Source organism: Corticium candelabrum, chromosome 18, assembly GCF_963422355.1.
Source record: "Corticium candelabrum chromosome 18, ooCorCand1.1, whole genome shotgun sequence".
In the NCBI taxonomy this organism is placed as follows: Eukaryota; Metazoa; Porifera; class Homoscleromorpha; order Homosclerophorida; family Plakinidae; genus Corticium; species Corticium candelabrum.
In genome coordinates this window covers 2,945,751-2,960,726 of record NC_085102.1, presented here as the reverse complement: position 1 = coordinate 2,960,726, position 14,976 = coordinate 2,945,751, and the positions used below count along the sequence as shown (strand labels likewise).

At 43.0% G+C, this 14,976-nt stretch overlaps 3 protein-coding genes across 5 annotated transcripts; 2 read left to right on the top strand and 1 right to left on the bottom strand.

Moving 5' to 3' along the window:
- Window positions 1-1,557: 1,557 nt before the first annotated feature.
- LOC134194271 (uncharacterized) lies at window positions 1,558-3,149 on the top strand. The gene is made up of 2 exons (XM_062663197.1): window positions 1,558-1,712; window positions 1,772-3,149. The coding sequence occupies exon 2, from the start codon at window positions 1,957-1,959 to the stop codon at window positions 3,046-3,048; it is 1,092 nt and encodes a 363-aa protein (XP_062519181.1). The 5' UTR covers window positions 1,558-1,712; window positions 1,772-1,956; the 3' UTR covers window positions 3,049-3,149.
- A 2,430-nt stretch (window positions 3,150-5,579) lies between these two features.
- Window positions 5,580-6,252, bottom strand: LOC134194308 (uncharacterized). Its single transcript, XM_062663235.1, has one exon. It carries the CDS (start codon window positions 6,243-6,245, stop codon window positions 5,580-5,582), a length of 666 nt encoding a protein of 221 aa, XP_062519219.1. The 5' UTR covers window positions 6,246-6,252.
- A 2,119-nt stretch (window positions 6,253-8,371) lies between these two features.
- Window positions 8,372-13,331, top strand: LOC134193987 (uncharacterized). Of its 3 annotated transcripts, none has more exons than XM_062662867.1 (8): window positions 8,372-8,464; window positions 8,594-8,692; window positions 10,640-10,702; window positions 10,765-11,022; window positions 12,007-12,125; window positions 12,208-12,366; window positions 12,425-12,494; window positions 13,011-13,331. In XM_062662867.1, exons 5-8 carry the CDS (start codon window positions 12,103-12,105, stop codon window positions 13,179-13,181), a joined length of 423 nt encoding a protein of 140 aa, XP_062518851.1. In that variant the 5' UTR covers window positions 8,372-8,464; window positions 8,594-8,692; window positions 10,640-10,702; window positions 10,765-11,022; window positions 12,007-12,102; the 3' UTR covers window positions 13,182-13,331. The 3 variants fall into 3 exon arrangements, with proteins under 3 accessions (XP_062518851.1, XP_062518849.1, XP_062518850.1); XM_062662865.1 differs by having other exon boundaries at window positions 12,187-12,366; XM_062662866.1 differs by lacking the exons at window positions 8,372-8,464; window positions 8,594-8,692; window positions 10,640-10,702; window positions 10,765-11,022 and adding an exon at window positions 11,334-11,401 and having other exon boundaries at window positions 12,187-12,366.
- The last annotated feature ends 1,645 nt before the right edge of the window (window positions 13,332-14,976 follow it).

Here is a 14,976-nt window from a genome sequence, read left to right as displayed (position 1 = left end):
TAGGGTGCGAGGAACAAATCTAGAGTGTAATTCGGTTTGTTGTAAGCTTCATATCTCTCAGCGACTACTTTCTGAAACCAGGACCAACGAGAAGCGATACGTACTGACGTTCAGTCGACCTCGATTTTACGCTACAAGTTTCTGCTTGAGTAGGGCAACAGCTCGTCTAGTATGGAAACGCCATTTGTTTCATACGATTTTTTCCAGATTATTGTAGTTGCGCAGTTGGAGTCAAAATGGCGTCCAAAATACGGGTTGTCGCAACTCTCTTTATATATGGCTCTGGTCCAGTTAGCCTCGAATTTCCAGACCAGAGAGCGGACTCTAGTCTGGACCAAGTCGACCCTAAAATGATTTCGGAAGTATTTATCAGTATGGCTGCTAAATGGTGTCTAACAGCGTAAGATCGTTTTACCTAGATCAACATATCATTTGTAAATGCCATGAGATCTCACGAACAAAGAAGAGACGTCTGCCGTGTTTGCGGCGATATCTTGGTAGACGGCATGAAACGAGGACTCTCTGATTCTTCGGCAGACCGCTAGCTAGTCTAACCGCTCGACTAGCGAGACTACCGCTCGACCAGTTGTCAAAGGTGATGGTCTGGCGACGCTGCTGTGCATGTCCTGTCACCGCAAGCTTGTAAATATCGAAGAAATGAAGCTGAAACTAAAACTAAGATGTGTGCGTGCAGAGTCTAGTCATTGTTCTGGCGTGCACATAGCCGCGCAAGAGGATTTCACACGCGCGCAATCAGTGCTAGTGCACTTAGCATAACCAATTATTGCTAAGCCAATCAGAATTTACAACCGAGATTCGGGTTGTAGAAGCTGATTGGCTTAGAAGGGCTATTTCCGAAACCATTTTAGTATCGACTTGGTCCAGACTAGCCTCGTACCAGACCCTCTCGCGCGTCGTGCCCGGTTCCCGTATAACACGAAAACGCTGGAGAGGGTCTGGGTTCATACCGCCTACCGTTTATGCTGTTAGATGATCATCTTAGCTCGTATGTCACAAAGCCTCAGGCTACTAACACGATTAGTGTAAGTGCTATTCTCATGTGTCACACAGAAAGTCTCTTGGACGTGGACGCGTTTCTCCTGCGATCGCCAATATATCTCTTACGTTGAACAACCTGCAGGATGTTTTCAGAAGACGTACAAGACACGGTAAGCTGGGAGGTGGGAACCCTTTGGGTAGGCTGTTACGTAATGGTAGAATCTTTTTATTAGTACCAGAGTGGTAGGTCTCAGACATAGCATAGGGTACTTGATCCGCACAGCTGTGCGCAGACTCTTCACAAAGCGCGGAATGGCTTCTGAAAGCGCGAATTTTGAACTCGGTCTGAAATCTGTTCTTTCCGACGTATTTGGACACCATAGTTTTCGTGAAGGTCAGCTTGAGGCCTCCAAGGCGATTCTTTCGAACAAGGATGTGTTTGTTCGACTGAAGACTTCGGGCGGCAAGTCTTTGTGCTACCTACTGCCTGCCCTTCTCTTGAACAGAGTGTGTGTGATCATTAGCCCGCTGATATCATTGATGCATGATCAGGTAGGTGTAGTTGCTTGAAGCAGCCAGTTTGCTTTAGTTATTAGCCTCCTGATGATTCAAGGTCGCCAAACTGGTAAGAAAGGGAGTGTCTGTCACACGAATTGAGTCCTTGTCAGACGAGAAACTGTTGAAAGACATTTCTTCCAGCAAGTACAAACTAAGTGAGTAGTATTGGAAAATCTTTTGGTCAGGCAATGGTGGGTAACAGTGGTTTGTCTAGTTTATACGTCTCCAGAAGCGATCACATCAAGTTTTTGGCGAAACGCATTGTCTAGGCAATTGAAGACAGCAATCTCCTTCATTGCTATTGATGAAGTACATCTGATCGAAGAGTGGGGGTCTACATTTAGACCTTCTTACAAGGAACTAAGTTTTATTCGTTCTTGCCTGCCTACTGTCCCTATTATGGCTCTCTCAGCAACAGCTCCACTTTTCCTTATTACTTCTGTAACCCAACATCTGAATATGCCTGACTATGTTCTAGTATCTGGATCTCTAAATCGTCCAAACTTATATTTTTCTTTGGATTCATCCACCTCTATTTCGTCAGTCTTCCACTTGTTAGCTTCTATGTTGTCCTCTGTAAAGTATTCTAAAGATATTCCAAAAACTCTTATATTTTGCAGATCAAAGGATGTTTTGTATAAAGTGTATATTCATCTTGTGTACAGCTGCAGTAGTATAACCAGGGGTACAGTAGGACAATACCATGCCACAATGACACTTGAGGGGCGATCTCAACACTATGGAGAATTCAAGTGTGGCAAGCAGCGAGTCATGGTAGCTACTAGTGCATTTGGCCTTGGCGTGGACATTGATGACATCAGTGAAGTTATTCTATTCGGTTTGCCAGACAGTGGATCTGAGCTTGTGCAGCTTGCTGGACGTGGAGGGAGAGATCCACTAAGGTTGTGCCTTGTTCGGTTTGTGGCACACTCTCAGGACCGTAGGCTGTCAGTGTGCAACAACGAAATTGTGACTCTTGCCTCAAATAAGGTCTGTTTGAGAAGAGTTCTTGTTTACAAGATTTTGCAGTCAGATGAGCCATTACCTGATAGTGATTTGTGCTGTTCCTTCTGCAATGCATCTGATGAGCGACCTCATATTTTTCAGCCAGAGGTGGATTGCACCTTACCACTTCCTCGTATTCCATGCAGATCTGCACCGTTGAGATCACGTCGTGTTGTTGCTGGTCAGAGAGGTGCTTTGAGGAAAGCACTACTTGAACTTAGAAGGACGGCAGGTGGCACAAGATACAGAATGAGAGGACTAGATGGGGTCTTATCCATGTTAGTGATTGATAAACTAGTAAAAAAATGTAATAAGATTCGATCAGAAAATGATGTTAGGTCACTAGGAGTTGTAAGGGACTTCAGTTTAGCAGTTTTAAAGTTAATTGAGTTTCACATTCCTTGCACTATAGCCAATATTAGTAGTGATGGTACAAGGAGCACTTCAGCTTGTAGACATGTTTTAGGAGAGATTACAAATCACTAGTAACTCACTTTAGGCTATGTTTCTCAATACAAGTAGTTACGATATTATGTACATGTGTCTATTTCTGTCATAGCTGTATGTCATCAAGAAAATCAATTTCTTCATGGTCTTCAGTGGACTGATTGTCCTCAATTCTCAGGTCTGTCTTACTTAGGAACTTTGCAATCCATTGCTTGGATAAGGCAACTTCATATCCTTTTTTCTCTGGTGTTGTGAAATGTCTGTTAGATGGCAACTTTCTTTTGGGAATCCGACAAGTGACTTGACTGGCCAGTAGATTGGATGTCATCATTTGGATGTCTTTTTCAGCACTTGTACTTGTATGCCTTGTACCTACACGAGGAGCATGAACTTCCTGATCGCATAACAGTGCAGCATCATGTAATAGCTGAGATGCTAAGCTTATTACTCTTAAATGATGGAGGGTGATACTGCCACCAGAAGATCGTAAAGCTGTTTTGATGACAAGATTGTGGTGTTCTACTGCCATGTCTATTGCTTTCCCATGACCAGGTATGCCCAGAGAATTAACAGCTCTGTTGTGAGTTACTATGTAAGCAAGCCTCTTGGAAAAGTCAGCCTTCAGATTGGCTAAGAGATTTGCTGCTTCATTGCTGTACAGTGGAGTCCACATAAGTCGAACTCGTGTAAGTCGAACTTCCGGATAGCGCGAAGGATTCTCTTGGTCCCGGTTGAATGCCGATCGAAGTAATACAAAGAGTTCCTGGTAAGTCGAATTTGCGTAAGTCGAAGTTTCACCTGTCTCGATCAATGCAGCAGACCCGTGCATGAGAAATGTCCGGGTAACTCGAAGAAATGATCACGTGACTGCGGCACGTGGTTGTGCTGTATCAGACGTCGTCCGTGTCCAGACATGTCGACAGAACATACATCAGAACGTTATCGTTCGAGCTCTCGAAAGTTGGTAACGCTGTCGCTTAAGAGAAAGATTGAGTTGATACAGTGCGTTGAAAGTGGTGGAAAGAGAAAGAAAGAAATTGCGAGCGACTTTGGAATAGCGCCAAACACGCTGTCGACTATACTTCGTGATAAAGACAGATACCAAAGGCTTTTCTATGGAGGAAAGACGGACTTGAACAAGAAAAGAGCTCGAGGAGCTGTGCACGAGGACGTAGATGAAGCGTTGCTAGCATGGTTTACGTGTGCAAGATCTGACAACGTGCCACTTAGCGGCCCCATATTGATGGGGAAAGCTGAAGAGTTGGCGAAGAAGCTAGGGAAACCCGATTGGTCTTGTAGTGTGGGGTGGCTGGACAGATTCAAAAAACGCCATTCCATTGCATGTAAGTCAATGTCTGGGGAGAGAGCTGCAGTAGATGAAGAAACTACAGATTCATGGAAAGCTGAGGTATTGCATTCAATACTTTCAAAATATCATCCAAGAGATGTGTTCAATGCTGATGAGACTGGGATATTTTGGAGACTCCTGCCTGACAAGACACTAGCCTTTAGACACGAGAAATGTCATGGTGGAAAAAAATCAAAAGAAAGAGTAACAGCTATGGTATGCGCGAACATGGATGGCACAGAAAAGATGCCTTTGTTGGTAATTGGAAAATTCAAAAATCCAAGGTGTTTTAAAAGAATCAGGAAACTTCCCGTTGACTATGAAGCAAATAAGCGTGCCTGGATGACAAGGGAACTGTTCATTAAATGGGTGAGACCGTTTGATGCGAGAATGAGTAAAGCCAAGAGAAAGGTGTTGCTGGTTGTTGACAACTGTAGCTCACATATCAACGTACCTGATTTGAAAGCCACAGAGTTTCTGTTTCTGCCTCCAAATGCCACTGCCAAACTTCAACCATGTGATTGTGGAATCATAAAGAACTTTAAGAGCCACTATAGATCTTTAATGCTTCGCAAGCTGTTACAGCATATTGAATCAGGAATGAGACCAGGAGAGTTTTCCATTAATCTTTTGGATTCTGTGATGCTTTTAGAACAGGCTTGGAACTTAGTCACAATGACCACTGTGAAGAACTGTTTTAGGAAAGCGGGATTCTACACAGATGATAATTCAGATGTGGAAACAGAGGATGCAAATATCAGACCTCTTGTAAGAGAGCTTATTGACCGAGGTGTCATAGATGCTTCACTTACTGAAGATGAGTTTATTGAAGTTGATTCGGAGTTGTCAGTATCACCTGGATTGCCAACAGCATCCGAAATCATCGGCAGTCTTCAGAGTTCGGAAAAAACTGGCAACCCTCTCCATATTGAATCAGAAGAGGATGACTGTGGTGACGAACTACCACCAGTTAGCCACTATGAAGCTAGCAATTGCCTGCAAAAACTGCGGGTTTTTGTTGCACAAAGAGATGGTGATTCCGACTTACTAGAGAAGCTAAACAAATTAGAGAGACAGATTGATGTCTTTGCTATGGAGAACCGATTTCAGCCAACTCTAGAGTCTTTTTTCAGTGCAAGTACTGTAGGTAGGAGTGGCTGTATGTAAGGAGTAGAAATATAGCTTTTCTGATAAGTAGAATTTCGTTTAAGTAGAACTGTTATCATGGTCCGTTGAAGGTTCGAGTTAAGCAGACTCCACTGTAGTTGCTTCTCTTTGTTGCGAGCAAGTACAGTAACCACATTCGCCAATGTTGGATAACTCTTGGGCCATCTTCGTACTTGATGGCTTCCCTCAAATCTTCATAAAGGAGGGCCATGCGCAGAAAAGAACGATGGAAATTATACAGGTTGTCTGCATCATGGTCATCTTCATCTGTTCCTATAACTAGCACGTCATTGGCGAATCTCTCTGCTGTTTCGTTTAGCCATGCGTTCGTTATAATGGTTGCATCTTGTACAATTAAATCTGAGTTAGCAGATATATTGAGAAAGGTGATGAGGGATGCAGTCAGATGTGCTTCTAATGCATGTTTGAGGAACTCATCGGATTGTTGAAATTTTTTTGCAGCAGCGGTGACTCCACTTCGGTTGATCAGTTTGCTGAGATGAGCCAATGAGCCAGGAAAATCATGTGACTCCCAAAATATGAGGAAGATGACTTTTAGGCACTCCCATGCGAAGTGGAAATCACCAGGATTCTCTTTCGCCCATAGGAGGCGTGCTGAAGGAATATCTGCTACCCTTCTACGCCGAGCTGCACGAATTGCCCTGCAAGTCGCTTGGTCACCGACAACACATTGTTGAACAGTGTCATCTATCGCCAGCATTTTTTGAAATTCTTCAAGAATATATAGTAACATTATTGTCAGTGTAACTTTCATCTATGTCTATCACTGCAATAGGGTGGATAATAGATTTTGTTGTTGGGTGGTCATGGTTGTCATATTGATGTCTTGCTTTAAGGTGATTGCAGCATTTGAACCTGTGTATGAGTACCTTCTGAACTCTTGTCTGAGCAGATTCGTGAAATGTTTTGTCGTCATCATCATTCGGTAGAATGTCTTCCACAGCTAAATCTCCTCGAGTGCATTGTGGTAATTCTGTTGTGTTGTAATCAGGTGGGGGAAGTCTGGCTACTTTGACAGCCAAACGGCTCGTGAAGTTCCATGCCTCTGTATGTCTGGCATGTCTCTCATGGGTGACACGTTTCTCAATATTTATGTTGTCATAGGCAACGATCCAGTCTCCATGTTGAAGCTCTCTGTTCTGCTCTATTGCCTTTGCAGCGTTTTCCACATACCTAAACGTTTGACTATATGACAAGCAGACACCCATATGGTTAAGAGTAGTAATGACTTGTTTACTAGTTGCCCTGGCAACCAACATCAAACTAACTAGAAGCTGAAAACCTTTGACCTTGTCACTTGCCTTCTTCGCTAGTAAGCAGACTGCTGCCAAGCTGTAGATATCTTTTGGTCCTGTAGTGGTGTCAGTTTGGCCTATCGAGGAAAGCAGTGATGTAATTTTGGGAGCGTGTGTAAGTAATTGGCTGTGTAGATTATGTAAACTAAAGTCTGCAGTCAGTGAAGATGCATCTGCTGCATCAACTGGACCTGTTGACATGATTCCTCCAGCTCTCTGTAGCGCATTCAGCTCTGCGTTAATTTCTGTATCTACTTGATGCCACTGGATAGATTGACTCTGAATAATTGATTGTTGCAGTTCAGCCTCCAAGTCTTGTCCGCGCTTCTTTTCACGTTTGAGCTCAGCTTCTAATTGTGTAATTCGTAGTAGATGGTCAGAGGTCGGTGATGTAATATCCTTTGATGACTCTTGTATGCAAGAACGTTTGGCTGGACTTTCCTCATGATCACTCTTTCTCCGGATACCGCAGTAAACGTATGAGCGGCAGCCGTGAACTCTGGCGCTTTTCCTCTCTACAGTTGATCCAAAGGCAAGGCGCACTAGCTTGCCAACATCCACAGAAGACAGCGTTGCCTTTCCGGCGGCCAACAAGCTACAGTCGACGCTGTTCATTACCACTTTCGTTGGAACTCTATCTGATGAGCTTCCCGACTCATATTGTTCTTGTAGCCTAGCACAGTCATAGAGCAGCGCTTAGTGCATGCATAGACTCCAGGCTACTGGTGATCAAATCACATTGGACCTTACAGCTTCAGGTAACGTGAATCGAACTCAGGAGATCGCTCTGTGAATGAATCGGTTTCCATGTCGCATAGACGAACGAAAAACAAACAATGAATGTATGCAATCCTGGGATATCACAGATAGCGTGTAATGCCTAATTTGCTTTGATAGAAAGGTGTATTGTTACAGCATAATGAACTAATAGTATGAAAGTATTGACGTTGGTGACGTGGGGTGACACTTAGATGACGTGGGGTGACACTAGGTGAAGAAAGTAGACGGTATGAACCCAGACCCTCTCCAGCGTTTTCGTGTTATACGGGAACCGCGCACGACGCGCGAGAGGGTCTGGTACGAGGCTAGTCCAGACTAGAGTTCGCGCGCTCTCTGGTCTGGAAGTTCGAGGCTACTGTCCAGTCTTCCACTTCCCAGCAATGGCGAGCCCGCTCAAAGCGCCGCACATGTACAACGAGACAGAGGACGAGTCCGACGTTCCGTCTCTCGTACACCTCTGCCTCTCGCAAGCCGGCCGACTGCCCATTGTGCGATGTTCACTCGCCGACGTTCCAATCAGCATCATACATCGACTATTCCGCGCCGTAGTCGAAACAAAATCGCTCAACGACGACACGGGCCGTCGGCGCCTCTCTTCCGCTACACAGAAGTAAGCCGAGAGCGAGGCGACTCTTCGGGACCCGTCGGGACCCGTTTCGGTCGACGAATTCGGTGAAACCGTACGATTTACGACGTTTATGATGAGACTGTGTTGTACTTTAGTGTTGGTACGCACGTTTCGCTCCTCACTACTCGTTCCACGAGCTGAGTCACGAGATATTGCGAACAATCGCCTCTCTGCGCTCTGTTCGTCTCCTAGACGTGTGGAACTGCGTGTTATCAGGTACACTAGAGAGTCTCCGACCCGGATTTCGGTTACACTATGTGTGTACTGTATGCAGTCCGGTGTCGTTCACTCTGGATGTCTGCAGGACTTGTTGTGGTTTATTGACTTGTCGTTTTTCTTGTCAAGCTGATGTCGTGGAGGCAATTGGGAGGTACACGAGCTTGAGCACGCTGTTGATGACGAGGACGAAGAGTGTGGAGGGTGGAGAGAGGCAGGGGACGGATGGTAGGTTGCATGGGCGTTCACTTAGAGATTCCTGAACCGTCGCGACCACAAGTGATAATATAGCGAAGTCGTAGAGGACTGTATAGAACGTGCTTGCATTCTTAGAAGAGGCTCTGACGTCTGTGTTTGCTTTGTGTTTGGTCTTTGATTTGTGTTGTTTCTCATTGTGTGGTGTGGTGTGTGTGTGTGTGTGTGTGTGTGTGTGTGTGTGTGTGTGTGTGTGTGTGTGTGTGTGTGTGTGTGTGTGTGTGTGTGTGTGTGTGTGTGTGTGTGTGTGTGTGTGTGTGTGTGTGTGTGTGTGTGTGTTGGTCACTAGAAGACGGAAAGGAAACGTTAAGATATACAAATAGTGTGTAGTGTTTTGACATGGAAGTGTTGCTTGTTACATGAATTATTAGTGGAAGGAACTTGCCTGGATACAGTAGTGGTGTACTGACATATTCCCATAATGGGGTAACTGTTTATATAGAAGGATAAGAGCTGCTGTAGGTCTCCTAATAGATAGTTGGACTGAAGTAGTTTGTGTTGACTTTTAGTAGTTTGTTTAGATTTGGAAGGGTGGTTGTATTTTTAGCATTGGTACTTCCTTAGATTATTATAGAGCTTGGGTTATCTGAAATTTGATGGTTCTTGCGTAAATCTGTTAGAATTTTTTGAAGCTCAAAGAAGTTAAATGTGGTTTGACCTTGTGTCTATCTGTCTGTCGGTTAGTTTCTCTTTTTGTGTGTCTTTCTATATGTCTCTGTCTGTTTGTCTGTTTTTTTTAGTTTCTATGTTTATCTGTCTGTCTGTTTGTTTGTCTGTCTGTCTGTCTGTTTCTCTCTCTCTCTCTCTCTCTCTCTCTCTCTCTCTCTCTCTCTCTCTCTCTCTCTCTCTCTCTCTCACTCTCTCTCTCTCTCTCTCTCTCTCACTCTCTCTCTCTCTCTCTCTCTCTCTCTCTCTCACTCTCTCTCTCTCTCTCTCTCTCTCTCTCTCTCTCTGTCTCTTTGTCTTTCTATTTCTGTCTGTCTCAATACATATATTTTCCAGTTAAATCAAACATTTTTAGATCATAAGCAACTTAAATATAGAAACGCCACAACAGCACTAATAGAACAAGACCATTACGATCATGAAGCATTCAAATTACACTGAGTACTGTACTACATTTCGATGATCTAGTCTTGCTATACTAATAAGTTTTCTGTCTGTCTGTCTATCTATCTGTTTGTTTGTATGCTTGTTTGGTTTCTGTTAGTGTTTGTTTGTTTGTTTTCTGTTGGTCTGTCTGTCTGTTATGCATACGTAAAGTTAACGATTGTTATTGGTATAATAAGAGTTCAAATATATCAATTTGTCTGTCTGGATGTATGTATGTATGTATGCATGTCTGTTTGTATGTCTGTCTGTTTGCCTGTGATTTAGATATATTGTTTTATTTTGACATTCAAAGTCAAGTCCAATAGTTAATGACTTTGTTATTTGCAAGGACTGATTTGTATTTAGGAAATCATAGCATATGTACAAGTAGAATCTGTATGAGAATAAATTGTCTGTCTGTCTGTCTGTTCGTCGGTCTTGTCTTTCTCTCTACAAGTCCATTAGTTTTGAAGGAATTTACAAAGTATTGGCTTTTAGTATCAGTTGAAGTTATATCAAACTAGAGAATTTATTAAAACAAAACAATGTGTCTGCTTGTTTGATTTGTCCGTCAGCCTCTTTTCTGTTCTAATCTTGGATGCTTTGTCTTCTTGAAATTTATAAATAATTTACACAGTCGTCTTCATCTTCTAAAGTGTATCCAGTTGTCAGTAGTTTTTCACCTGAATAGAGTGTCGATGCAAATTTATTGTTGTTATTGTATGACTATCATTAATATGCGATGTATTAGTACATTAGTACTTAATCAATGTTGTAGCGATGTTTTATTGTTTACTGTGTCACATTTTTTCTTTCTGGTGCTACCAGATGGATTGAAGGCAACACCTTTGAATGTACATATCAACTATTAACTCGCTAACTCGTCTAACAGTGAGGGCTTGACGAATGCGAGTAATTGTGCACACTCTGTGACGGCTTGTTGCTGTGTATAGAATCTTACCGTCGGATACATCGAGACCATCGACGTATCTCAGTTGACGAAGCTCGAGCTCCTGCAAGAACTACACATAGTCGGCTGCTTGAGTCTACAAAATCGTTACGAACTTAGTTCGTTTTCTCATCTTAACACGCTACAGATCAGATATTTGTAACGTCGGTATGCATGTTTTGTTGATAAATTGACTCGTGTGTGTGTGCAGTATTCAGACTCGTGGGTGAACAAGACGTTTCATGGCACAGAAAGACTTATGGTTGGTCATTCTGTTATCAATATTCAATAATGAATTTTTTTGAATTGAGTATGGCTACACCAAATATATCTGTGTTTAGCTTTGACAGGCTGTTTAAATTGGGACGGTTTTTTCGGTTTAATATTTCTCTTCATACTTTTTCGATAATACAAGGCATGTGAGATCAAAACACAACAAACGCAATTCCGGTATTTAATCTCAACTCATTTTTTATTGAATACTGAGTAGTAGTCAAGATATGAAAGAAGAAAATGTGTGCTATGTCTCATTCAATAATGAAACTGCTAGTATTAGAACAATACACAGTGAAACCGGACTAAATCATTTGTACTGAAAGTCGAGACATGTTCTACAGAGCGTGCAGAGGTTGAAGCATCAGGTATTGAATGTCTGTTTCGTAGATTTTCATGCTTTTCATACGTGTAAACTTGTCTTCAGTGATCCAGCATGTTGTTGTAGCATTGATCCTTAAAGTTTACAACCGAGTGCTTGTGTAGAAGAGCATCACGTTAAGCTGCATTGTCAAAGGCTGAAGGAACGAAGGACCACTTGGCATGTGGCTCAGCAATGGTGGAATCCGATACCAACTCGAATTTTATTTACCAGCAGCCACACGAAAGGCACAATCCCTCGTTCTACCTCAGACGTACACTTTTCCAGTCATCTTACTACGACTTTGGGTTTGACGATTTTCGTCATGAAGTCTTTGTAAGGGGTGTTGTTCTTGCTGATATTTAAAAGGTCAAACAATTGAAGCAAACTGAATTGTTATATTTCCGTAAAAATTGGTCGATTGCTGACACGAAACACAAAATATATTTGGTGTGGCCTAATCAACCATTTCTACACTCGTCTTGGAATGTACTTTATGTGTGTGTATGATATCGATATTAATGAGAGTGTCTGATGTTTACATGATTGTCTGTTCTATTGTATTGTGCATTCGCCGGCGTCAAACAATCTGGTTGTCGTTTGTTGTTACAGGACTAGAAGACGACTCTTAAAGTCATACTATGTCTCAAGCAGTTGTCGTGCTTGATTCTCACTAAAGTCAACATCAAGGACGACTTTATTAAAGACATGCCCGATATGCAGTGTCTAAGGTGACACATTTGTGTATTGATGTCTAAGCCCGAGACTAGACGATGTTGTCATTTACTGTAGACATTTGGATGTTTCCTTTAGCGGTTTAAGTTTTGGAGGTCTCTGTCTCATGCTGGCGAACACTACAAAGTTAAAGCAATGTGTCTGTGTTGGGGTTAAGGTGCCTTCTGAAGAGTCGGTTGGTGATATGTTTAGTGGTGTATCGGCGGGAGATGTCTTGGTTTTGTCAAATAAGAGCAGGTATGAGATGGTGTTGTTGTAGTTGAGAATTTGGTGTGATTGGGTGTTGGTGTGACAGCGTTGAAGAGCTTGTTGATTTGCTTTATGTTCATCGACGAGCCGCGAAAACGGTCGAATCGCTGATTGAAGTAAGTTGGTAGTGTGTGCTGTTGTGTGTCAGTGTTGTGTGTGTGTGTGTGTGCTGTTGTGTGTCAGTGTTGTGTGTGTGTGTGTGTGTGTGTGTGTGTGTGTGTGTGCACGCGTGTGCATGTGCACGTGTGCATGAGTGTGTAAGTGTGTTGCTGTGCGTAGTCCCTTGTGTTTATGCAAGTGATTATGATGTAATCCAAGCAACGCAATAGTCATCCTGTCATTAAGGATGTGGTTTAACTATGAGCATTGCTTCTATTTTTGGTACAAACAGTCATCAGCTAACACCAATGTAGCTTCAACAAGAGCATGCATTTTCATGAACCCATTGGAAGAGTCATTGTGATATATTTCCTTATAGTTTTGTCAATTGCTGTTACCAATTTATATTTTATGTAAGTTTTCTTAAGGTCTGCCTGAGCTCATGTGTCTTGTTGTACCACGAAGTTACATTTCTGTGATGAAACGTCAAAGAACTCTTTTTGAGTCTTTGAAGCAATTTTGATTATTTGCAGTGTACTGATTCTTTGACTACAAACTCGAGTGAGGTTTTTAATTCACAGAAGAAAAGCAAGCACAAGATTTCTTTCATGGCAGATTGGATGACTCACTATCCTTGGCTGCTTGCGATTCCGGACGAGGATGAACCAGAGAAAATTCATGGTTTAATTTGCATGTTATGTTAGCACTATCGGACAAGACAGTCAAGTTGTACTGGTACTTGATCAACAATGGTGTGCCGAGCTTACTACACGAGGTGGCAGTAACTTGTGAATAGCAAGAGTAGGGCTGAGAATGATGGTGGAATTCAGGTAGTGTTTGAAAGACAAATGTGCCTTACGTGAGACATTTGATTGGTGTGCTCAAATAACATGATGTGGCTAAGGAATAATATAACTTCCAGTTAGAGCAATGCCCCTTGAGGTTTGTGTGTGCTACACTTGAAAACCTTCTAGTGACTTTACAGTAATGCATTTGATATTCATTAAATTAACCAGGCAATGTTCCCCCCTCGAAATCATAATCGAAGGGGCGGGACTTTGTTAATGGGCACTTAAATAATGCCACGTCCACAGGTGTTCTTGTCAAAGAAAGACTAAATAGTTGTCTGCGACACCAACGTGATTCACTTGCACTTAGCTGACATGTGTTCTCCCCAGAATACCTCAAAGGCGTGGCGGTGTGGGCGTGGCTAAATGGAACGCACTTGTGGGTGTGGTTGTTCCAAATGTGGGCGTGGTCATCTGAGTGGCACTTTACGGTGCAGTGCTAGAGCAGCATAAGGTGCTTGTGTTTGGTCTAAAATGTTAGCTGTACAATATTTCTATGCATGGACAGAGTACAACACAAGCAAGTTATCACTAGCCCTCTAGCGCCCCACTTTTCATCCGGGCTCCTTACTAATCTGTGAAAACCTGCATCTCTCAATATATTCCAAGTCGATACAAACCGCAAAATCGATTGTAATAGCTTTAGTTACTAACTTAGCACTAGTAGACAAGTTCGCTAGGCGGTCGGTAACAATTTTCCATGTCGATATCGACACTAGGTAGGTAGCTAGAGACGTCCGCAGCGTATCGGCATGCTTGCCGAGAACTACAAGTTTTTCGAAACTACGAACATGTCTACACTAACCTGAGCAATGCTTTCGCTACAGATCGACTTCAGTAGGTGCCAAAAACGGCACTAGAAGAACAAGAAATTGGGCTATCGCTTCAACAACACAATTTGACGCATTGATGTACTTTGTCTTGCGACTTTATATTCTCTCAACGCACCAATAACGACTCCACGGCACAGACGGCTGCGGAGGGCGTGACTCACATAGAGATTGGAATGTGTGCGAATACGCCACCAAATGACGTCGGATCATCTCTATCACGTTTCACAAGAACCCAAACCACTATTTCTTGCCTAACACGTAGATAGTAAGGCCTGCCAGGCATACGTCAAGGCATGGCGGGCATAAGTCAAGGTGTGGCGGCATTAGCCAAGGGATGGGGGAATGGGCGTGTCCTTGTAAAATTTAGCCAGGGTGTGGCGGCCCGCCACGTCTTGAGATGCCTGGGGAGAACACTGCATGTATATAGTCTTTACATGTGAAAAGCAGGTGCGAAAGCCTGATAAGTGGCTGCATGCATGGTTGTGAAAATGTTTGCTAATCAGATGTCACCCACGTCTTAAGCCTGGTTTACATTATTTACGCCGATGTCGTCATCGCCAACTCTGTGGGGTGACTCAGACGCCAACGTCAGCGTTGTCCTGTTCACAATATCTTTAGACGTCATTACGTTGCACATCAAGGTTGGTCTAGAGTTTGGAGTCAGATCACGCACGCGTGTCTAATCATGGACAACTATTGCAATGATGATCCTTCTCTTGCCGCGTCAATCGACGTTTTCTCTATTTCTAGATCTGAGATGCTTACAGCTCTGCTGATTTGCTAAAAATGCCCACGTGGTTACATTTGACGCTGACAAC